Source organism: Aureobasidium subglaciale (assembly GCF_000721755.1).
Source record: "Aureobasidium subglaciale EXF-2481 unplaced genomic scaffold scaffold_12, whole genome shotgun sequence".
NCBI lineage: Eukaryota > Fungi > Ascomycota > Dothideomycetes > Dothideales > Saccotheciaceae > Aureobasidium > Aureobasidium subglaciale.
The window spans coordinates 281,021-302,384 of record NW_013566983.1 but is presented as its reverse complement, the minus strand read 5'-3'; the positions used below and the strand labels follow the sequence as shown (position 1 = coordinate 302,384).

The 21,364-nt window shown below is 51.2% G+C and overlaps 10 protein-coding genes across 10 annotated transcripts; 5 read left to right on the top strand and 5 right to left on the bottom strand.

Annotated features, from left to right (window-relative positions):
• Positions 1–1,044: 1,044 nt before the first annotated feature.
• AUEXF2481DRAFT_47192 (uncharacterized protein) lies at positions 1,045–3,004 on the top strand (the record flags this gene model as incomplete). Its single annotated transcript, XM_013487781.1, has 4 exons — positions 1,045–1,339; positions 1,395–1,702; positions 1,753–2,536; positions 2,595–3,004. 4 exons carry the CDS (start codon positions 1,045–1,047, stop codon positions 3,002–3,004), a joined length of 1,797 nt encoding a protein of 598 aa, XP_013343235.1.
• A 757-nt stretch (positions 3,005–3,761) lies between these two features.
• Positions 3,762–6,131, bottom strand: AUEXF2481DRAFT_47191 (uncharacterized protein; the record flags this gene model as incomplete). The annotated part of the gene is made up of 2 exons (XM_013487780.1): positions 3,762–5,591; positions 5,625–6,131. 2 exons carry the CDS (start codon positions 6,129–6,131, stop codon positions 3,762–3,764), a joined length of 2,337 nt encoding a protein of 778 aa, XP_013343234.1.
• Positions 6,132–6,156: 25 nt separating this feature from the next.
• AUEXF2481DRAFT_253086 (uncharacterized protein) lies at positions 6,157–6,551 on the top strand. Its single transcript, XM_013487863.1, has one exon. The coding sequence runs from the start codon at positions 6,249–6,251 to the stop codon at positions 6,462–6,464; it is 216 nt and encodes a 71-aa protein (XP_013343317.1). The 5' UTR covers positions 6,157–6,248; the 3' UTR covers positions 6,465–6,551.
• A 246-nt stretch (positions 6,552–6,797) lies between these two features.
• AUEXF2481DRAFT_30063 (uncharacterized protein) lies at positions 6,798–8,616 on the bottom strand (the record flags this gene model as incomplete). The annotated part of the gene is made up of 4 exons (XM_013487685.1): positions 6,798–7,402; positions 7,455–8,261; positions 8,315–8,355; positions 8,570–8,616. The coding sequence occupies 4 exons, from the start codon at positions 8,614–8,616 to the stop codon at positions 6,798–6,800; spliced, it is 1,500 nt and encodes a 499-aa protein (XP_013343139.1).
• A 1,917-nt stretch (positions 8,617–10,533) lies between these two features.
• AUEXF2481DRAFT_30062 (uncharacterized protein) lies at positions 10,534–12,646 on the top strand (the record flags this gene model as incomplete). The annotated part of the gene is made up of 4 exons (XM_013487684.1): positions 10,534–10,575; positions 10,633–10,928; positions 10,985–11,149; positions 11,203–12,646. 4 exons carry the CDS (start codon positions 10,534–10,536, stop codon positions 12,644–12,646), a joined length of 1,947 nt encoding a protein of 648 aa, XP_013343138.1.
• Positions 12,647–13,879: 1,233 nt separating this feature from the next.
• AUEXF2481DRAFT_40620 (uncharacterized protein) lies at positions 13,880–15,877 on the bottom strand. The gene is made up of 5 exons (XM_013487738.1): positions 15,768–15,877; positions 15,370–15,453; positions 15,293–15,318; positions 14,685–15,036; positions 13,880–14,614 (listed from the first exon to the last, which is right to left on the bottom strand). Exons 2-5 carry the CDS (start codon positions 15,433–15,435, stop codon positions 14,033–14,035), a joined length of 1,026 nt encoding a protein of 341 aa, XP_013343192.1. The 5' UTR covers positions 15,436–15,453; positions 15,768–15,877; the 3' UTR covers positions 13,880–14,032.
• A 412-nt stretch (positions 15,878–16,289) lies between these two features.
• On the bottom strand, positions 16,290–16,688 carry AUEXF2481DRAFT_5581 (uncharacterized protein; the record flags this gene model as incomplete). Its single annotated transcript, XM_013487628.1, has 2 exons — positions 16,290–16,537; positions 16,595–16,688. The coding sequence occupies 2 exons, from the start codon at positions 16,686–16,688 to the stop codon at positions 16,290–16,292; spliced, it is 342 nt and encodes a 113-aa protein (XP_013343082.1).
• Positions 16,689–17,006: 318 nt separating this feature from the next.
• Positions 17,007–17,761, bottom strand: AUEXF2481DRAFT_40618 (uncharacterized protein; the record flags this gene model as incomplete). Its single annotated transcript, XM_013487737.1, has 5 exons — positions 17,007–17,198; positions 17,251–17,353; positions 17,422–17,543; positions 17,606–17,631; positions 17,745–17,761. 5 exons carry the CDS (start codon positions 17,756–17,758, stop codon positions 17,161–17,163), a joined length of 303 nt encoding a protein of 100 aa, XP_013343191.1. The 3' UTR covers positions 17,007–17,160.
• Positions 17,762–18,438: 677 nt separating this feature from the next.
• On the top strand, positions 18,439–19,410 carry AUEXF2481DRAFT_47188 (uncharacterized protein; the record flags this gene model as incomplete). The annotated part of the gene is made up of 2 exons (XM_013487779.1): positions 18,439–18,445; positions 18,518–19,410. 2 exons carry the CDS (start codon positions 18,439–18,441, stop codon positions 19,408–19,410), a joined length of 900 nt encoding a protein of 299 aa, XP_013343233.1.
• Positions 19,411–19,900: 490 nt separating this feature from the next.
• AUEXF2481DRAFT_5578 (uncharacterized protein) lies at positions 19,901–21,334 on the top strand (the record flags this gene model as incomplete). The annotated part of the gene is made up of 2 exons (XM_013487627.1): positions 19,901–19,990; positions 20,048–21,334. 2 exons carry the CDS (start codon positions 19,901–19,903, stop codon positions 21,332–21,334), a joined length of 1,377 nt encoding a protein of 458 aa, XP_013343081.1.
• Positions 21,335–21,364: the final 30 nt, after the last annotated feature.

Below are 21,364 nucleotides of genomic sequence, written 5' to 3'. Positions count from 1 at the left end.
AGTCAGGCCCACTTTCATATGCCAGCCATACACACATGCTCGAAGTACGATATTCAACCCCCCCGCGAGATGTATTTAACAGATATCAAGAGGGAGAATGGATGGCCCAAATAGCCTTCGCGATTCCTGTGACGTTACTGCCAGCGCACGATACAGTTGTTGAGAAACGAAGAGCAAGACGCTTATCAGATCATCTATTGATCCGGTTGGGAAAAGTGGGCCCGCGTTGCACGCACCCGCTGGGCATCGGTGTGCCCGTCCGTGTTCCTGCTCCCGATCCTAGACCCCTTACACTTGCAATGAAGACTCGCCCAAGTAGTGTTCAGAAGCTCAATGTGATCAACACTTGACTATTGCTCTTGCTCGCTTTCACAAAAGGGCAATTTGGGCAGTATGGTGAACACCCGTTGTGCCCGAGGCCAAGCGAAGCGGCGTTGATCACAGCCCGCCTACACGCGACCCATCCACCATCAGCGCGAAAAACTTGCGCCGGAAGCGTCAGAGCCACTGGTCAGAGTCCCGGCTTTCACTGCACCACGAAGCGGCTCTTTATGTCAATACCTCACTATCAGACGTTCTCGGAGGCGGATCTGGTCCGCAAGATTATCGCAGCTGGAGCTCTGTGGCTGCTGCCAAGGCAAGCGAAGGATTGAGTAGCTCGGGCCCGGTCCTCTGCAGAGCGGATCTGATAGGTTATCAAATCAGATCCGCTGGTCGGATCTAAGCATCTTGAGCAATGATAGGCGAAGGTGAGTGTGGCCTGCCCTTCCAGACGCTGTGGTTTGCATGGGCTGTACGGCTTGCCCTTGCCCTTTGTAACGGCTCCTGGTCTTCTTGGTAGCTGTTCGTGACTCGACACCGTACGGACCCAATCTTTCCTTTTTTTTCCTACATTGTGGCGTGTTGCAATGAGTTCTGGCACGCAGGATGTGGGTGAGTGGGGTCTGTCTTGTGGCATATAATATGCTGTTCATCCTCGTTATTTGAGTCCTTGCAAGTTAGATCGATCGACCTCAGCTCTGCGGTCCACTTCTCATCTTCATCATGAGACTCAGGATTCCCAACATCATCTCAAGGCACAATGAAGTGCCGGACGTGGCCGAAACTGCTACTGGTAGCGATGTCGAAGTCGCTGGTACCCAGCAGCTGAACGAGAAGGACGGTGTCCAGGCTCAAGTTTCGAGCAAGCCTGAGGAAGAGGCTGTCACTCCAGAGTTCCAGCACGGTGTACAAGCCGCGCAGGCTACCAATCAGGTCTGGACAAGGAACCATCTAATCGCAGCTTATATCATTATCTGGGTCATCAACTTCATCCAAGGCTTCGGCTCAGGCATCACTGGTATGATCTGTCAAGAGCTTTCCTGGAAGCAAGTGACTGATGTATGTTTCTCTAGGCACATTGACCCCTTACGTTACCAGCTCCTTCCAACAACACTCCTTGACCGCCACTACCAGCATCATCTCAAGCTTGATCAGTGGTCTGTGGAAGCTTCCTTATGCTAAGATCCTCGATGTCTGGGGGCGTCCTCAGGGCTTTGCATTGATGGTTGCATCTACTGTGCTTGGCTTTGTCATGATGGCTGGGTGTAATAACGTTACAACATACTGTGCTGCTCAAGTTTTCTATCAACTTGGATACAGCGCCATTGATTTTACCATCACCATTTTCGTTGCAGATACATCCTCGCTACGCAATCGTGCTGTCAGTCAGATCCTACCACTCTCATGGTCAATTACTAACTTGTCGTCTAGTGGTGGATCGCATATACTGCTTCGCCATGGCTGATAGTGACATGGTGCTATGGACCCGCGACCAACTCCGTGCTTGAGACCATCGGCTTCAGATGGGGCTTTGGTATCTGGGCAATCGTCTATCCCATCGTATGCGCTCCTCTCTTCTGGCTAATGTGGCACAACCTGAAGAAGGCCGAGAAAATGGGTCTCATTCCCAAGCAAGATAGCGGACGCACCTGGAAGGAGTCTGTCTACTACTACGCCATTCAGTTCGATGTCGTTGGTATCCTGCTCATCGCCACTGGTCTCTCACTCTTCCTGCTGTCCTTCAGCTTGTACTCGTACCAAGCCGAACAGTGGAAGTCACCCATGATTATATGCTTCCTAGTCTTTGGTATCATCCTCATGTTTACTTTTTCCTTCTGGGAAGCCAAGGTCGCTCCTGTCACCTTTATCCCTTGGCACTTGATGAAAGACCGCACTGTCATCTTTACCTTTGCCATGGTTGCTGCCATCTACAGTGGTTACAACATTTGGTATGACTACTTTTACAGTATGCTCATTGTGGTCTTCAACACCAATGTCAGAGATGCTACTTATATCCTCAACATCTATACTATCGGAGCCACGTTCTGGTGTCTGGTTGTCGGTGTTCTTATCCGGTATAATGGACGCCTGAAGTGGATTGCGCTATACTTTGGTGTACCTGTCAACCTCTTGGGAGTTGGTTTGTTGATAAAGTTCCGCCATCCAGACACCAATATCGGCTACATTGTCATGTGCCAGCTTTTCATCGCCTTCGGTTCGCTGCTCCATCAATGACTTGTTGACTATTATGCTAATTCTCTTCGAAAATATAGGTGGTGGCACTTTGGTCATCTGCGAACAAATGACCGTCATGGCAGTCAGCACCCAACAAAACATCCCCGCCATCCTCGCCTTTGAATTCATGATCGCCAACATCGGTTCCTCCATCGGTTCCGCCATCGCCGCCGCCATGTGGACCGGTCTCTTCCCCACAAACCTCGCCAAATATCTCCCCGCCTCTGCTCTTCCCGACTTGCAAACTATATACGGAGATTTGACAGTGCAAAGCTCTTATGCTATTGGTTCTCCCGAGAGGGATGGCATTAATAGGGCGTATGGCGAGACGCAGAAGTTGATGTGTGTGGCTAGTACTTGTATCTATGCTACTATTATTGTGTGGGTTTCGTTGTGGAGGGAGATTAATGTCAAGGGGATGAAGCAGACCAAGGGTATGACTATGTAAATCGATTAGACCTGGTATAGTCTTATAAGGATTGGAGAATTTGGTGGGTTGTCTAATACGTTTGGATACCGCCCTCCAGTCCAAAAAAAAAAAAATCTAATATCTGTGAGAATTTACAAAGCCCATATATACACCTCTCACGCTTGACTCTTTTCTCATCAAAACCTGCTGGCTTCATATTTTGTGGCACTGATTTACGCTCGGCTGCAAAAGCCGCACTCCATGGTGTTCCATCTCCAGGAGACACAGAATGTACCAAGAAGTCACTGATGAGATACCAGACATCGTGAGCGTGTACAGAATCAATCAAATACTGTAACGACTGAATTGCAAGATCAGTCCATCAAGGGCTTCAAGACACACCTCCAGATCGTGCCACGATGCCTGCATGAAGAGACAGTACGACTCTCCCAAAGACACCGCTGAGAAGGGCGGTAAGAACGAAAAGGAGAATATTCAAGAGGGAAGAGAATCGGCGCCTTTAGTGTGTTATCAGAGAAGAGTATCAAGTAAGAGGGGGAAAGAGCATGAGCAACGAAAGAGATGATTATTGAATTGGACGAGAAACCTTCATACAACGAGAAGCGCTATAAGCAGCTAGAAAGTGAAGATTAGAACCAATCATCTCCCATCATCACTCATCATATAACAAAGAAGCCAGGAAACAGCATTGTCATCAATTCCCCAATGCAAAATCTTACTCGACCTCCCATATGCAAACCATGCACGCAAACCCCCCAATCAAATACCATCCTCCTTACCAATCCTTGACGTCAAAAACGCCATTCTTCTCCCTATGAGCAATCCACCTATCAGCCCACCCCTTCATCCTCTCCCTCCCCTTAGCACTCCCCACATTAACCGTAGGAATAATCTTCTCCACCCTCAATGCAGTACAAAACATTGTCAACTCCCTAAAACTCGAATGCTCCGAATACGGCACCCCGAAACATTTGGCACGATTCGTAGAGCCTCGTTGTGGTGACAGGTCTTTGATGGAATAGGTCGATTTCCAAGAGGTAGAGTATAAAATGTTGGATACATTGGGAGTGTCGAGGCGGGAGGATGGGGGTTTGTAGTTCCAGCCAGAGGGTCGGAAGCCGATGCAGCGGTCAAAGTGGTCGGCGTAGCCTTGACGGTAGTCGTCGAGGGTGTCGGCGCGGATTTCAAAGATTGGCGTCATGTGGACCTGCGCTTCCCTCGGGTCTGTGGTGAGTAAGCCACTTAGTTCGGGATCTTCCAATGCGCGGCAGATTCGCTGTTTTCCTGCAGGAGCATATATTTTGGAGCCGAGGGCTTTGGCTATGCCGATGCAGATGCGTTCTTTGCCGATGGAGTAGGTGCCTACGACGACGAGGAGACGTGCTGCTTTTGTGCTGGTCAATTTTCCATTGTTGTGCAGTTTCAGTTCCGTGGCGTCTGAAGGCTCGGTTTTGACCTTGACATCGTCTTCGTCTTCTTCGGGCTTGATGGCTGATTGCGAGTCTTTTCGGACAAAGCTTGCCATGCCTGCACTTTCTGACTTGAGAGTGTCCAAGACCAGTGGATCGTCGTTGTAGCGTACGCACATGTCTGCGCAAGCTTTAATGACATGCTCTTGCTCTGGGAAAGCATACTTGGGATTCAAATAGGTTGTGTCGAGATAGCAGACATCAATCTTCTGCTCCTTGTTCTTTCCTGAGATGTGGTCTTGTACATCTGGTCGCAGCAGAGGATGTTGAAGATGCATACGGCATGCTCTGAAATCGCCACAATGCAGTATACGCTGCAGCTTTGGGTCGGGCCCTTTACTGAGTGGCTTCTCGAACAGATACAGTGATGAGCCTGGGCAATGATTTGCTGATATCATGGTCACCATGACACCAGGCGTACCTGGAACTTCTGTCGGGACCTCCCAATCTAGTGCAATGACGTATTCTGGATTGACTCGCAGCTGTTGTTTGACCAGATTTGCCGTGACCTTGCTGCAGTAGATCGGGCCATGAGTCCAGGTACTTGTCAAACCGACGTAGTGATCACTATGAAAATGGCTCAGGAAGTAAGCATTGCAACCAGCGACAGCGCCGTATCTGAAAGCATCCACTGCGATGTTGGTACCGGGTAAGATCTTGTAGAACGGACATGTGCGTGTATAACTTGGTTTTCCACGAGAAGCATTCTCGGCAGCGGCGGCATTCGCCCATGCCATGTCTTCAGATCGGCTAGTCATAAGCTTTGAGAATGCAGAGCTCGAAGAGTCGTGTCCTAGAGGTTGTGGTTGTGATGGTTTTGCTGGTCGAAGAGGCTTCTTGAATCGTGCTGGTGATAGAGCATGTTGGGCTGGTTTCTCCTTCTTCTCGGGCAAGGGTGTCGGGTTGCCATCGAGACAATTGTTGACATGTACGCCTGCGTCAGACTCTGCTATGCCAGCCAGACTGACACTGCAGATTGGACACGAAGGGGCATCTGCTTCCGGAGTCTTCATCTCGTCGTCTTGGAAACTATCGTCTTCACCTTCTTCAAGCTTGATCTGTTCTTGTTCCATCCACAGTCTCTCGACATATTCCTCGCCCTCGTCAAAAACATCATCTTCAAAGTCGTCAGTTGCCTCGAAGTCGCCAAAATTGTCTTGATCTGCTACTGACGCGGAAGTAGGTTGGTGGATCAACGATGGTGGTTGTTTGAGTTCTGTCTTGATGGTTGCAGGTTGATCTACCGGCTTTGTGTCATCCTGTTCGTCTTCGCTATCGGATTCTTCCATGAAGGGACCAGTTGCAGCCTTCATGAGGAATGCGGACTTTGTTTGCTCTACTGCTGTGGTGATTGGAGGCATGGGGTTCGTGTTGTCTACAGCATCAGTCGGCGACAGCTTCCGCCTCTTTACAGGACCATCTTCCTCGTTGAAGCGTGTCTCTTGCCCTTCCCCGACCTCGATTTCTTCGATTGTTTCCTTGGTTTTTGCCTGTGTCGATCCGAGATCTGCAACAAACAGGCCATCATCCTTCTTGAAAAAGGACAAGATACTGGCATTGGGTTTGCCTGGCGGTTTGGAGCTCTTTGCTGGTGTCGACTTCTTTGCATTGGCGCTTCCTTTCAGAGCTGTGGAAATCTTGGGTTGCTTGGAGCCGCTGGAGCTTCGGGGCGGCATGGTCCTGGTAGCCATGAGTGGCAATTGGGTCGTCGGTATAGCGGGTGGCGGCTGAGTGATGGAAGGAGTGATGGTCTTGTTTGATGGCGAGGGCGGTCTGCCTACGGATGGAAGTACATGTGTGCCTGGCGATACTGCTTTGTTTTCTCGTGGGTTTCGGAACATGTGTGTATGGCGTATTCAATTGCAGACTTGACAAAAGTCGACAATGACGCTGTACCGAGGCGGGCGTCCGGTCGTGTAAAAGCGCGTAGATTGCTTTCGCGACAGTGCCAAGACATGCGAGTCTATCAAAGGAAACCCCCACCAGGCGGCAGCAACAGCACAATGTGACAACAACACCAAGACGACAACACATCAAGGAGCAAATGTTCATACGATATGGTTCGTCGCATTCTGATCTATGTGGAAAGAACGACAAACCCCACTCTTATCACCAACGTTTCGCTTCCTTGATTCCGCAACCATGCTCCATGTTCGCCATTTGCACGACCCTTGACATCCGGAATCACTCGATCCTGGTCAAACAGGGTCGAGTATTACTACTAGGAGAGAAGACGAGAAAACGGCAAGAAGGAGGAGCTCTTGTAAACAACGCCGTGCTCCGAATGTAGGAGGCATATGACTTTAGAGTGCCGAAAAGACAAAGAGCTGGGACGTGCCGCGTCAGTCGTGCTCGGAGGGAGAGCGTCTCGTCAGGATACTCACATTGTTAGTCGCAGCAATGGCAATGCTGTCCTCGAACGGATGCCAGCTCATGTGCAATATCTTCTTGTTGAAATCAATTGCGTCGGCGTCCGTCTCCTTGCGCATTCTGCTCCCCTGGCCAGCTGGGCTGTTTGCTCGGCTGTTGCCCTTCTTGTCCTTGGCTCCATTCATCGGCGTGGGGATTCCAACCTTCTTGGCCTTGAACGCGCTCTTATCGGCTTGCAGTACCACTTCGGTGTCTTTGCCCGCTTCTGATGGATAAATCATGAAGTTGTTGTTGTAAGATCCTGTCATGACGTTCTTGGCATCTCCCGAGAAGACGACTTCGAACTTGTCGAAGATGCTGTCATTCTCATATGTATCACAAAGGCGTGGTCGGAGGTGTTCGTGGATGGGGATGGTCTTGACTGGTTGTCTTTCCATGTTCACATCCCAAATCTTGACAGTCAGGTAGTCGCGAGACAAGATGTAGCGACCGTCATGTGAGAAGCGAACATCCGAGATGGATGAAATGATTTCTGAGAAGAACGACCTGGATGAAGGATCTTCTTCTTGCTCGAATTCTGCCAGCTGTTAGTCTTGACTTGATTTCCTCGGTCCTTGATCAAGACTTACGCTTGGCATGAGAGTCGCAAAGAGCTCTCTCACGCATGTCAGCCAACTTGATGGTTCCTTTGCTGCTGGCATACATGAACCAATTGCAGCTAAGTGGGTGGAATTCTGCGGCGGTAATGACCTCGGTCAACTCCTCCATGTTTGCAGGCTTGATGTCCACAATGTTGAAGCTCTGATCTTGGATGTTGAGGTTCCACAGGTTGATGCGCAAGTCGTCACTGCTGATATATGTCTCGCCGTCGCTGTTGACAGAAATGCTATTGATGTGGTAAGCGTGGGCGTTGGCATACACACGACGGGGTACGGCGGCAATGACTGTGTCGTGGTGTGTCATGCGAGGGAAGGAGAGGTCGGCAGGTTGGCGGAAGTGTTTGTTGGGGCTTCTGACGGGACCGCCACCAACAGCACCGCCTGAGCCGGCAGGGGTCAGGTCTGTTGACAGATTGTTTTCGGCCACGACCTTGAGGGATTTTTCAAAGACCTTCCATAGCTTGATGGTCTTGTCGTTTGTCGACAGCAAGTAATGCGAGGCATTCTGTCTCCTACACCACTTGATCTTGTTGATCTTCTCTTCGATTTCAAGAGATTTGAGGTAGTCGAACTCGGGCTCATGTGATTGGAACTCGGTGTGGAATTTGTACTCGCATGTTTTTTTCTTGCCTGTGTCAGCACCTGAGGGCCTTTCGTCGGGGGCGGGGATGGTGGGTACCGTCTCATTACGTTCGAAAAGAACAACGCGGCCACCTTTGTCGCCAGTGGCCAGGTAGTTACCCGTCTGGTCGAACTCGACCGTTGAGATGATGTCGGCTGCGTTTGGTTAGCGGCGCTGCAGATGGAGGGGCAATCTATGCTCAACACACCTTCTGTGATGTCCTCGACGTCTCCCTTGTCACCAAAGCACCTGTACGTATCTCGTCAGCGTGGGGTTCCCTTATGAGGCGGAGTCGAGTCTCGATGGAGTGGCTGTCGGAAGCGGGCAGTGTTTTCTGTTGCAGCACGTGCGGGGTGGCAGCGGGCAAGCGCCAGTGCAGGACGAGCGTGTCGAAGAGGGAGGGGGAACGAGAGGAGTATAGAAGATCAAGACAGGGCAGGGCAGGAGTGACGGCAAGACTCACTGGGTGAACTTCCATGTCGGAGGCTGCTGCGAGTCTCCGTCCACCATGATTTCTGATGCTTCTAGAGCGGATGCGGGAGGGATGTCTGGGAATTGGCTGTGTAGCTGGGGCTAGAGAAGAAGCGATCGATGCTCCTGGCAAGACAGAGAGCGGAGTCTTGACAGAGGTTTGAAATGGTTGGATATTCAGTAGATGGATGGGTTGCAAGCTTCAGCTTCGGATGATGTCAGGTCGGCCAAGGCAGAGATGCAGCAGCTGTTGCGGACTGAGGGCGCAGCGCAGCGACGGGAGGGGCAGAGCGGCGAGAGTGGGTGAGTTGGCGGGGGTGTGTATCGACAAGAGGCGACGGAGGGGTGGATTGAAGGATGGTTTGTTGTTTGGTGACCGTGTCTGCGTGTATCGAAGGGGTTTGGACTGGCGCTGTGAATTGAATGAAGGGAGAGCGCTTTCGCTTTTCGCGGGGCAGACACAGCGCCGCTTTTGAGAAATCAAACGCCAAGCTTCAGCTTCTGTCTCTCGGTGCCTGTCTCTACCTTGCCTGTTCGCATCTACAAGATCCATCTGCTGCCTTACAAGTCGTTCCTACAGAGACTCTGCTCATACTACACACTCTGATGCTACAAGAGTTCTGTATACTTGTTGACAAGATCCACGCTTGTCATGCGCACACTGCTACCGTGCATGCACCATGTTCAGGCGACGAATCTCAGCTCTTTGTTCCCGATCCGTACTCATCGCTGTTTCAGACCAAAGCTAGGATTACACACACCGCGCAAAAGAAGCTTGACAGCATAGAGTCGTGCTTGTATCTCGATCTAGCTTCTACTTTGCTACAGCGCCAATCGCTCGAAACATTGTCATCTTTTTTGTCTAATTATGCTATACTATATACTGTCAAAGCTGGAGTGCTTAATTTGACTTACTCAATTACCTTGAATGGTTCTTAGTCTTCAAGCTCCTGCATGAATGCTGCTTTATTGCTGTCTTTGAGCTTCGCCGCATGACGCCTTCTAGACCGAGTCATCTCAGATCACATGTGGTGCTCAAGGTACGCGCCATAAAGAGGCGTCAAGAACTTTGTGAGTGCCTTACGAAACTAGATCCCCTCATATGTCCAAGCCCGGTCCAAGCCCATCGACTTGAGGTAGATCTAAGATGAACAAAGCTGTAATATGCAACGAAACCCACAGTCTGCCTAGGAAGTTGTCTCTTCCGTCGCCTTGCAGCTGTCCCATGGCACAATATTCTCTGATTCGAGCGATGTCGCAAAGGTGTATTGTTTCATCGACTGCCTCGTCAACCTACTGGTATGAGATATTGTTATGCCTTCCTACAATGCGTCGTCATTCTACTCTAATCAAAAGAGGGGTCACAGAAGAGGCGGCCACAAGGCTGGGTTCAAAGATCAAGTGTAAGCAGCATCGATGACCCCTACTTTGTTGCGGACTTTTGCCTTCGATATTACAACATCAGAGCTAGGCGGGTTGTAGCGTTCTTGCTGTAGTTGTTCCGAGTCTGCGCACGAGTGGAAGTGTCTCGCGCCGAAGCTTCCGTCTGTTGGTCCTTCCGCTTGTTATGGACAGTCTAGCCATCGTTGCTTCTCTGCAGCAATGCAATCACACTTTAACAATGTTTGGAACATGTGCAGCAATTGTGTTATAGAAAATCAAAGGACAAGGCAAGTAAATCGGCAAGTGTAGACAGAAGCCGGAAAGTGTCAGGCTCGAGTTACCGAGGATATGTTCGAATATGACTTATGGCTGGCTGTGATTGGCTGATCTACGTGTCGAATAGCTTTCCCGCGAGATCTTGGGTGCTCCTCCACGACGTTTGCCCCGTCCGCGGCCGAGCCCTCGAGTTATCCTTTGCCATCGCTGTCTCTTTCGACACCACTCTCCTCTCCACCCTTTGTTTGTCCTGTTGCCGTCTTAGTATCGGCTTTCTCTAAGTTCACAATCGCAAGCATGAGTTCATTCGGTTTGCGACAGGTCGCCGCCTCTTCAAGGGTGCGTTCAGCTCGAATTGAGACAGGCAAAATTGAGAACTAACGACAGCATTGCCAGTTCTCCCAAGGCCTTAGAAGACAGCAGGCCCGCGCCTTCTCACGCAGCGCCCCCGCCGCTCGCATCATCACCAACCAGCCCCTTCGCGCAAAGGAGGCCTCGCCTTTCCTCAGCAACAAGTACCCCGTCATTGATCACGAATACGATGCCCTGGTCGTTGGTGCTGGTGGCGCCGGTCTGAGAGCCGCCTTCGGTCTGGCCGAGGCTGGCTTCAACACCGCCTGTATCTCCAAGCTCTTCCCCACCAGATCGCACACCGTCGCCGCCCAGGGTGGTATCAACGCCGCTCTCGGAAAGTGAGTGACGACAAGATTCGCACACATCAAGAGTTGGGTACTAACACACTCAACAGCATGCACGAGGATGACTGGAGATGGCACATGTACGACACAGTCAAGGGTTCAGATTGGCTCGGTGACCAGGACGCCATCCACTACATGACCAGAGAGGCCCCCGCCTCGGTCATTGAGCTCGAGAACTACGGTTGCCCCTTCTCGCGTACCGACGACGGAAAGATGTCAGTATATCTTGGATCGAACCAGACAACACTGCAGTGCTGACATTCAACAGCTACCAGAGAGCTTTCGGTGGACAGTCCAAGGAGTTCGGCAAGGGTGGGCAGGCCTACAGATGCTGCGCCGCCGCTGACAGAACCGGACACGCCCTTCTTCACACCCTCTACGGCCAGTCTCTTGCCCACAACACAAACTACTTCATCGAGTACTTCGCCACCGATCTGATCATGGAGAACGGCGAGTGCAAGGGTGTCATTGCCTACAACCAGGAGGACGGAACCATTCACCGTTTCCGCGCCCAGAACACCGTCTTGGCCACTGGTGGTTACGGACGTGCTTACTTCTCTTGTACTTCGGCTCACACTTGCACTGGTGACGGTATGGCCATGGTTGCCCGTGCCGGTCTCCCCAACCAGGATCTGGAGTTCGTCCAGTTCCACCCTACTGGTATCTACGGCGCTGGATGTCTGATCACCGAGGGTTCTCGTGGTGAGGGTGGTTACCTCCTCAACTCCGAGGGTGAGCGCTTCATGGAGCGTTATGCCCCTACTGCCAAGGATCTTGCCTCTCGTGACGTTGTCTCGCGTTCCATGACTATGGAGATTCGCGAGGGTCGTGGTGTCGGTCCCGACAAGGACCACATCTACCTCCAGCTTTCTCACTTGCCTGCTGAGGTCCTCCACGAGCGTCTGCCCGGTATCTCCGAGACCGCCTCCATTTTCGCCGGTGTCGATGTCCGCAAGCAGCCCATTCCCGTTCTTCCCACTGTCCACTACAACATGGGTGGTATCCCCACCAAGTACACTGGTGAGGTCATCACTCAGGATGCCGAGGGTAACGACCAGGTCGTCAAGGGTCTCTTCGCCTGTGGTGAGGCCGCCTGTGTCTCCGTCCACGGTGCTAACCGTCTTGGTGCCAACTCGCTCCTCGACTTGGTTGTCTTTGGTCGTGCTGTTTCGCACACCATCCGTGACAACTTCACTCCCGGACAGAAGCTCGAGGAGATCCCCGCCGACTCTGGTGCCGAGGCCATCAACGTCATCGACCAAGTCCGCACCGCCGAGGGTCCCAAGTCCACCCACGAGGTCCGCCTCGCCATGCAGAAGGTCATGCAGACCGATGTCTCCGTTTTCCGTACCCAGGAGTCGCTCGACGAGGGTGTCAAGAAGATGCGCGACGTTGACCAGCAATTCTCCCAGGTCGGCACCAAGGACCGCAGCATGATCTGGAACTCCGACCTTGTCGAGACTCTTGAACTCCGTAACCTCCTTACTTGCGCCGTCCAGACCGCCGAGGCTGCCGCCAACAGAAAGGAGTCTCGTGGTGCTCACGCCCGTGAGGACTTCCCTGACCGTGACGACGAGAACTGGATGAAGCACTCCCTCACATGGCAAAAGAACCCTCACGGCAAGGTCGAACTCGGCTACCGCAAGGTCACCGGCACCACCCTCGACGAGGCTGAGTGCAAGGCTGTCCCTCCCTTCGCCAGAAAGTACTAAGCAATTCGTTGCAATCGCATGTGCTTTTTGATGAGTTTATTATACCAATAGATGGGAAGGAGATGTCAAAAGTCCACTTCCAAGGTGTGTGTGTGTGAAAGGGGTTTTAGCCCCCGGTTCTTGAGATGAGCGCAATAGCAAATCTCTCTCCTTGATCACCTACACACCATGATCGAGACAAGGAGTCCGAGGAGAATTGAAACGTTAACGGAGCGACGGGTATTGCTTCTTTCTTGTGTATGTAAAGCATTTTTGAATATTTCAACTTTTTTTCCCTTTTGATTCACAAGCATCGTCTTTCAAGTCGCCTCTTTCACTCGATGCATGTTTGTCTCGGTCTACTCTTCTCGCATCGAGATTTGATCGTGTTCACCTCTGTCCATCTGCTTTCTTGCTAGGGTCATGAGTTGCTTGGTCATTGCCTCTTTGTCATGTCATGTCACTTGATGCTTCCCTGCTGTATATTGCTTTCCCTGATATGCTTGAGCATGGCCCTCTTAGGTCCGTTTTGACATATGTTCACGTCCATCCATTTTCCACACTCCTTACGATCTTTAAAAAAGGGGATTGAGGTATACTGACGCTATTTCGAGTGATTGCAAGTTAGTTTTTTTTTTCGCAACGAGATGCTTAAAGCTAGCTGTATATGTTACATTAATATATCATAACATGTGCATGTTGTGCATTATCGATACATGACTTGTGTAGAGTTTTATAAACTTTCATTGTTGTGAAAATTCATGGATTTCGCGGATATTGAGATAGGGCGCAATATCTTAGTTAGGGCGGTATATATGTGTGTTTTCTATAAGAGGAATGTGGGTTTTGTAGATGTCTTAATTTGAATCAGGAGGGCGTGTATAGAGTCAGAGGTTGTGTGTCCGTCTCTTGAAACTCGAGGTCGAGGAAATGTGTTTTCGTAAAGTATACATTTGATATAACTTGGAAACGTAGCTGTAATTATATATAAGATCTAGATACTGCATAGTATAAGTCACAATTGATTAACACTGCAGTTAAAGACATGGTCGTCGAGATATAGTCGTCGATAGATCTCTTAGCATAGTTGAGGGGATGACCCTGGGACTCAGCTGGGTCAGGGTCACAACGGGCTGGATGTGACTTGTGTTGATGTTCGACTGCGAACACGGTCGAAAGCCCGTGAGAGACATGGAGCATCTCTTCGGGGATACGACCGGGTAGATATTATTTGACAGCGAATGACTTCGATTGCGCTGGACTTGTGCCTATGTGATCTGTAAACCGAGGGAGCAGAAGATCTATATTCTTCTCCTCTTGAGTTTCCCCTTGCTATTGAGAGGTAAATATGTCTATCGATACGTCTCGGGACGAGAGAGCTAGCTCTCATGCCTAGTGATTGAAGCCTCACTGCTTCTTTCCCTCCTTGAGCTCCCTCGCCTGCTTCTGATTCTTCTTCTGCAAAGGAATACGATAGCTAGTCTCCCATCCATAAAGTGCTCCAGCTCCAAACACCAATCCGGCACCCATACACATCATAGGACTTAGACTATGTCCAAACAGAATAGTCGAAGCCACAAAACTGACCAACTTTCTGACATTCAACACAATGGTAACAGTAACCGCAGAGGCCTGAGCAGAAAGCAAGTTCACACCCGTAATGCAAGCCAACTGTGTCAGGGAATTTAGAAGCAAGTAAGCGATTCCACGGGGCAGCTCAAGGCTTTGGAGAACTGGAAGACTGTTGGGGACGTCCAGGACAGGCGTTGCAGCGAGATTGGCGTATTGACGGCGCAGAGTGGCAGCGAGGGGGAGGAACATGGGTAGAGAGAGAAAGTGGCTGTAGAAGAGGTTCTCACGCCAGTGGGAGCCGTAGGTTGCGTAGGTGTCTTGGACGTAGACGCCCATATAGGCTGAGAGGATTTGGGCGGCGAGGAGGATGAGGAGGCCGGAGCCGAGATCTGTGCTGGATGCTTCGACGGATTTACCCTACGAATCACTGAATCAGTATGTTTCTGCAGTATAGACACACGCAACAAGCTTTAGGCCAGCAACTCACCTTGCTATCAGCATCGGCAAAAGCACTGATGAGTACACCGACAGTAAGAAGAACTACACTGCCAACCTGCAGCAAAGTGTAGCGCTTTCCCTGCAAAGCACCCGCCAACATCGTCGTCACACTGCCGAAACTTCTCAAGATGATATGGACAGGCACCGAGATGTTGAAGGCAAAGGCCCAGTTATTAAGCATGTTGACTGCGAAGAACATGAATGCAATGTAGCCCCATCTGCTCATAGGCACGGAGGGTGATCTGAGTGTCAGAGTTGGTGTGAGTTGAGAGAAGGAGGCGGCGAGGGCTGTGAAGACGAATTGAGCAAGGGTGATGAGAAGACCACTGTCTGGCTCAGTCCTGCGAAGAGGTTAGCATGGACGACCGTCCAGGTGTACCTGAATCATCAATTCGTTTCAGAGCACTCTGTCAGGTGACTGTCAGAAGCACAATACCAAAGAGAGGACCAAAGCGACCTTGTGGAGGGTCGGCTTGACGCAGGAATCCTCAATGGACGTATGCCATCTTCTCAAACTGGATTGCGCCTCCAGACAGCCACGCAGAGTCTCTCATGTGGAAGGAGATGACATTCGAGAAAGGCGTCTCATGCACATACTTGATAATTTTCTCCAGCGCAAAGACCTTTGTTGACCGGTCAGTATATGGTGTCCCTAAAGTTGTCGTTGGACTCACATTTGAGCAACATCCTCCAAAGATAAGGCCCACTGTGTTGAGCGATGCAAGAATAACAGACGCCATGTCGACTGCGTGAAGACTCTGTGAAGCGATGATTAGTCGACACACGGGAAGTAAATGAGACCGACGACAAGAATTCAAGAGCCAAGGTTGTGTTCATGCGGAACCAGCAGCTGGCTCTCATGTTGGATGAGAACCGCAAGTGAGATCATGGAAATGCATAGTCAATTTTCGAGATCAAGCAGATCGTTGGAGAGCGTTGATTGTGAGCACTCTCGCTGAGAAGCAAGCAGCGTCCAAAACATCTTGTGCATTGCTACACGAGTGACAATGCGCGAGAGGTGGCTGGGAAGGACGAAATGGGCTACGTCATAGTGAATTTTGATTTTGCTTACGGTGTATTTTGCTTCCCAAGATGATGCTTCCAGAAAAAGTGACAAGTATATGTCACAAGATTTGCTTAACCTCGTCGTGTTAAGAGTGAGCACAAAAAGTTGGTCGCAAATGTATGGAAGCCACTGACAAGGGACTGAGAACGACGTTGCGGGTGTCCCTGAATATCACCCGCTTAGCGAGAAGTGACTTGCAAATGTCATGGGAATGATATAAATGAATGCAACAACAGCAGACCGAACATGTTAAACTCAACAGAGTGAACGACAAAGCGCACGAGATTCACAGATACGGTAGATAGGTTGGGGTTCAGTTGCTCGATTGTGACTCAGTACTGATTATTGAACGTTTCACCATGGCACCGTGAAGTCTCCCTGAACCATCGCCCCTTTGACAGACCGTCAGACGCGAGGCCGAGCTAACCCGATACTGACCCGAGTCGTCCGGCGATAGCGGCCCTCCTCGAGGCGACGGTGACCCGTGTTTTGGTTGCGCTTGTCCCCAGCATCAACCGATGCTGTGACTTAGGTCAAGCTGGGATAGAGCGAGCGGTAGTTCTGGAGCAGGTAGGAGTCGCGAATGGCATCGCAAGTCTCCTGCAGAAGCTGACCGAGTGCTTCAGGAACAGCTTGAGCGAACTGTCTGCCCAAGAGCAGGTGGCGATCGCTGATGTCGACCAAGCGAGCACCGTACCAGCCGGTCTCGGGGAACTCGGCGCTCATGACAATGACCTCGATGGTTGATCTGTCAGGGAAGAGGGCAAAGCCGTTGGCTTATGGCAGATGTTAGTGAGTTAATCTGATTGTAGAAGCATGTCACGAGCACCGACCCAAGATTTGGTCGCGAATGCCAGAGATCTCAGCGAGATCAGAGGCGAATGTGTTTGTGGGCAGAACAGTGCCTTCGGGGGGTTCGTAGGTCATGATTGCGATGGTGTAGCGACGTGTGTTGACTGCGTCGTTGTACTTGAGGAAGATGTTGAGATGAATACAAGTCGAGAAGAGGCGCAAGAGCTGTGTACACAACTGAATTTGCGAGAGAACTGCAGCGCGCCACGGCGCTTGTTAATCGGCACGGCGACGAGCATACCCAAACACAAGCTGTCCTCGTTGGCAACTGAGCCGTTCGAGTGCCAATCGAGACGTTGTGAGCTCCGAGTGATTTGGCGCACAAGTCTACATAAGCACAGGCAGAAGAATGGAGGACGAAGCATAAAGGAAACCAGAACTTGATTGAAAAGGGGCATGATCATCTAAGGCTTTCCAGGCCGCTTGCTGTCTGGAACTGCATAGCCTTGATCTGAAAGCAGATATTCGTATGTTCAGAGCATGTTTGTTGCTCCGATGCTGACGTTATGGGGTATCTCGAGGGCCTTGGACAGAGTGCTGAGTCGGCTTATCCTTGTCTGGCCTTTGCAGATGCCTGGGCGGCTTCTGGAGAGTTGTCAGAGCTGTCCAGTATATTGAGCATACTGTGGTGTCCTACCTCTTCTGGTGGCATCCTCCAACAAGGGAGTGTCTACAGATGCGGCGGGCAGGTGGACGTATCTCACAACACTTCCTCTGATGAAGACATTCTTGACCGAGCTCTGTCGTGGGGCGCATTCAGTCAGCCCTTCTGTTCTTCCTCCTTTGAGAGCTTGGGTTGTTGACATACCATGTGGGGGTACTTGAGATCGTCCAGAACGGTAATGTCGTCGAGCTTGATGTTCAGGTATTGGTCGACGCTCTTCAGCGTTCCACGGATCGAGATGTCATTCTTGAGTTCTACCGTGACCTCTTTGGGGATCGTCAGACTTGCGCGTTCCAATGAACCCTTCTCTTTGCTTATTGGTACTGACCAGTGTTGACGAGTGTCTTGAAGAAACTATGCGCTCATGTCAGTCTCAAGTCGCAACATAATTTAGGATACAGGAGGCTTGCGCAGCGAGTGCGAGGCTCCCATCTACCACTGACTGCGCACCTCCAGAGACCACTCACCTGAAAAACAGCATCTTGTCGGATTGATGTGATTGTCGCGGTCCTGGTTTACTGGCGACAGCTTGAACGACTTGCGGCCGCTTCGAACGCTGATTGGTTCAGCATTACGTCACGTGTATCGATGCCAGCTCTACACTTTCACTCGTTGATGAACATCCCGGCGGTCATTCTGGACTACGGACTACTGATTCTCCAATGAAGCTACTTCGCACTGGGGCCTTGGCTCACAAGTACCAAGTATTACTACTCGCTCCTTAAGTGGATGGAAGAAGGAAGGTATGCAACTGTTTAGGCTTCGCTTGGCAGAAGATGACCGCATCCGTCGGGAAATAGACATGTTTCTCCTGCACCTCTTTATGCCATATAGCAACAGCTTGAAAGCATGCAAAACTCCAGTGTACAATCACCGATCTAGCATGCCGAAGCACCACAATTATATGCTTGGCCGATGAAGAATCGCGCGGACGGTGGCCCGGAGCATCCGCGATGCGGTGTCCCCAAGCTGAACGTCGAACTATGATGTCGTCAATATGGCGTAGATCAGACATTATCTCTTGAGGAAGCCCCAACCCCCTTCAAAAGGCTTCGACCACTTTCTGACAACATGCTTCGTCTCTTCTCAAGAACTGCTCAATCAACTGTCAGAAGTGCTTTTAGACCCAATCCCACTCTCAGTACCATCACCAAAGCAACCATGAGCGGTATGTCCACATGAACCATTCTTATTGTGCTTGGAACAACACGGCTGACATTATCCTCTACAGGAAAGGCAGAGAACCCCCAGCTGAAGAACTCCGACCTCTTCGATGTCTCCCACATCACCGCAGTCGTCACTGGTGGCGGCACCGGCATTGGTCTCATGATCACCCAGGCCCTGGTTACCAACGGAGCCAAGGTTTACATTACCGGCAGAAGAAAGGAGAAGCTCGACAAGGCAGTGGAGCTGTACAGCACTGGCCCTGGTAGCATCCACGCCCTTCCTGGCGATGTCAGTGACAAGGAGGACGTCATTCGTCTTGCCAAGGAGATGGAGTCAAAGGAGTCCAACGGCATCCAATTGCTGGTCAACTGTGCCGGTATCGCCAGAGACAACGACACCATGTTTTCTTCAAATGGTCAGCCTGACATGTCGGACGCAAAGGCCATTTCCGAGCACTTCTTGAAGACCAGGCCTGAGCAGTTTGCCGACACTTTCAAGACCAATGTTGCTGCTGTCTACTACATGTCCATGGCCTTCTTGCCTCTCCTGGCCAAAGGTCGTGAGGTTACCCCTGGCTACACTTCCAGCGTTGTGAATGTGAGCTCTATCAGCGGTGCCATGAAGGGCTCGAGCAACGGCCAGTTCGCCTACGCCGCTTCCAAGGCCGCTGCCACCCACGTCAGCCGCATGCTTGCAACAACCTTCAAGGACACCAAGGTTAGATGCAACGTTATTGCTCCAGGTGTCTTCCCTAGCGAGATGACTGCAGGAAGCTCTGGTGACGACAACAAGAGCAAGCTTGATATGAAGCCCAGCAACCCTGCAGGCAGATTTGGTCACGACTCTGACATGGCAGCCACGATCCTCTTCCTTGCTGGACGTGGAGGTGTCTTCTACAATGAGCAGATTCTCTACCCTGACGGTGGTATGTTGATATTGTCAGGTGCCATATTTTCTGACAATTGACTGACGTTTTACAGGAAACACTCTTGTTCAGCCTGCATACAACTAATTCAACCACGACGACGACATGACTATGGATGTGATTTCATTGCAAAGTAATGCCCCGATAGTGTCCAGCGATTGACTCCACTAGGCTGTATTGTGCAGCGCCGAGTACGACAATAAAAATATTCTTAATTCTCCGAGGCGTTTCCCTGGCGATTGACTGTCTCTGACTGTTTCGTCACTTTGCTTGCGTCAACTTTTTGTCTCATTTCCGCACGACAAGACTGTTTCATACCATTGCGACCACCCAGAGGCATCGACGACACATCCACCAACAAACTTGTCATCTCTTCTCAGCCATCGTCTGACAATTTACGCATATTCAACTTCTATCATTTCAATCAGTTCTTTGACTTCTTTGCGCGCACTTTAATTTTCCGCAGCCACCCCATTTGTCGCCCTTTGTTTTCTCAAGCAGACCCTCCGCACAACAAAGCAATACCTCATCATGGGCACCTACAAAGAACTTCTCGCTCAGGGCCTTCAAGTCCACCCGACAGCCTATCCTGTGCCTTCTCTCAATGTTAACGGAGTTCTCGTATACACCTTACAGAGAGTCACCTGAACCGGAAACTTTCTTGACGCCCGACTCGAGTGCATCGAAGTACCCGTCAACGACCTCCCTCACGCCACCAATACCCAGTACCAACTTAGTCCTCCTTCGAGAGACATGTTTACACAAAGCCAACCCTTCAGCAAGCAGGCTCTTGCTCCCTCATACCCATCGCCCCCAAAGAGAGACGAACATGGCAAGTTTCCTAGCAAGCCCGAAAACCTCCCTGCCAGACCTCAAAAATCGACAGTAGAGTACGCTCAGGAGAGATCCTTCGCCAAGCTCATCTCCACCGAGAGACCCCTCACCGTCGATGAGATGGTGGCTCGCGACAGCCAGTCCTTGGTCGAACTCCATGGCTGGATGTCATGGGCGTCGAGAATGCCCAAGGTTTGGGACCTCCTCGATCCTGTTGAGTACGAGCGACTCAATAGCTTCCAGACTGCTGCCCCGTTGCAGGCCAACGAAGATGCCCAGGTCGACAAGACATCGCAGACCCTCCTCCTTTTCTGCATCGTCGGATTCCTCCTGCGGTACTTCGGTGAAGTGGCAGCTGGACCCCTGTCCAGTCTTGCTTTCCTCGCTGTGGCGGTCATCCAGGTCAACAACCAGAACGGTCTGGCTCCCTTAACCAACCTCTCCCAGTTGATTCTCAACCCAACTGCCATGCTGAACCTCCTCACATACTGGATACTAGGAATGCTGAGAGTCGTCCTGGTCAGCACCTTCGCTGCCGTGACCTCTGTCGTCAGCCTCATCTCTCGGGGGGTAGCCCTGCTCCGCAGCATCATTTCTGAATCTCAATCTGGATCTCGAAACGCTTTTTGCAGTGTGACAGCTTCCCTGCATGTCGCAAGGCACGACATCGCCAGAGAGATCTCTAGCTTCCGCCTAGCTACAGGACTTGTAGCAGTACTGTTGGCATTCTCGAACTACAGAATGCTTCTGTACCCTTCGACCCTCGGACTTCTTGCTTGCATGCTCTTATGCCTCCTCATGGTGATCTGCATACTCGCAACGCTCACGGAGCGGCCGTTCAACGAATGCGTGTGCGGTAGCCCCACCGCTCCCCCTCCTGCCGTCCCTGCCCCTCGCGCATCGACAATGCTGTCCGGACGCAGTGGTGTCACCTTCGCTGACCCACTCGCGACTCCGCCGTCAGTCAGCACAAAGTCTCTTCCCCAGAGGCTTCGCCCGAGAGCGCTCATCCACGACTTTGGCACGCCGACCCGAAGTCCCTGGGGTGGGGACTTTGGTGCTCGCCGCAGCCCACCCGACTTGTTCGAACCGACATTTTTCAGCTCTCCGCCGAGGCAAACGTTCACCTGAGTGCGGCGTCTTAGTGCAGAGTCTCTTTTG

Coding starts and splice junctions, on each gene's coding strand:
- AUEXF2481DRAFT_253086 (XM_013487863.1), top strand. CDS start 6,249: ATGTGTGCCTGGCGATACTGCTTTGTTTTCTCGTGGGTTTCGGAACAT.
- AUEXF2481DRAFT_40620 (XM_013487738.1), bottom strand. CDS start 15,435: ATGGCGTCTGTTATTCTTGCATCGCTCAACACAGTGGGCCTTATCTTT. Junction 15,037..15,292: donor GCGCTGGAGAAAATTATCAA/GTATGTGCATGA, acceptor ACCTCTTCGCAG/GACTGAGCCAGACAGTGGTC. Junction 14,615..14,684: donor TTGCCGATGCTGATAGCAAG/GTGAGTTGCTGG, acceptor AGTGATTCGTAG/GGTAAATCCGTCGAAGCATC.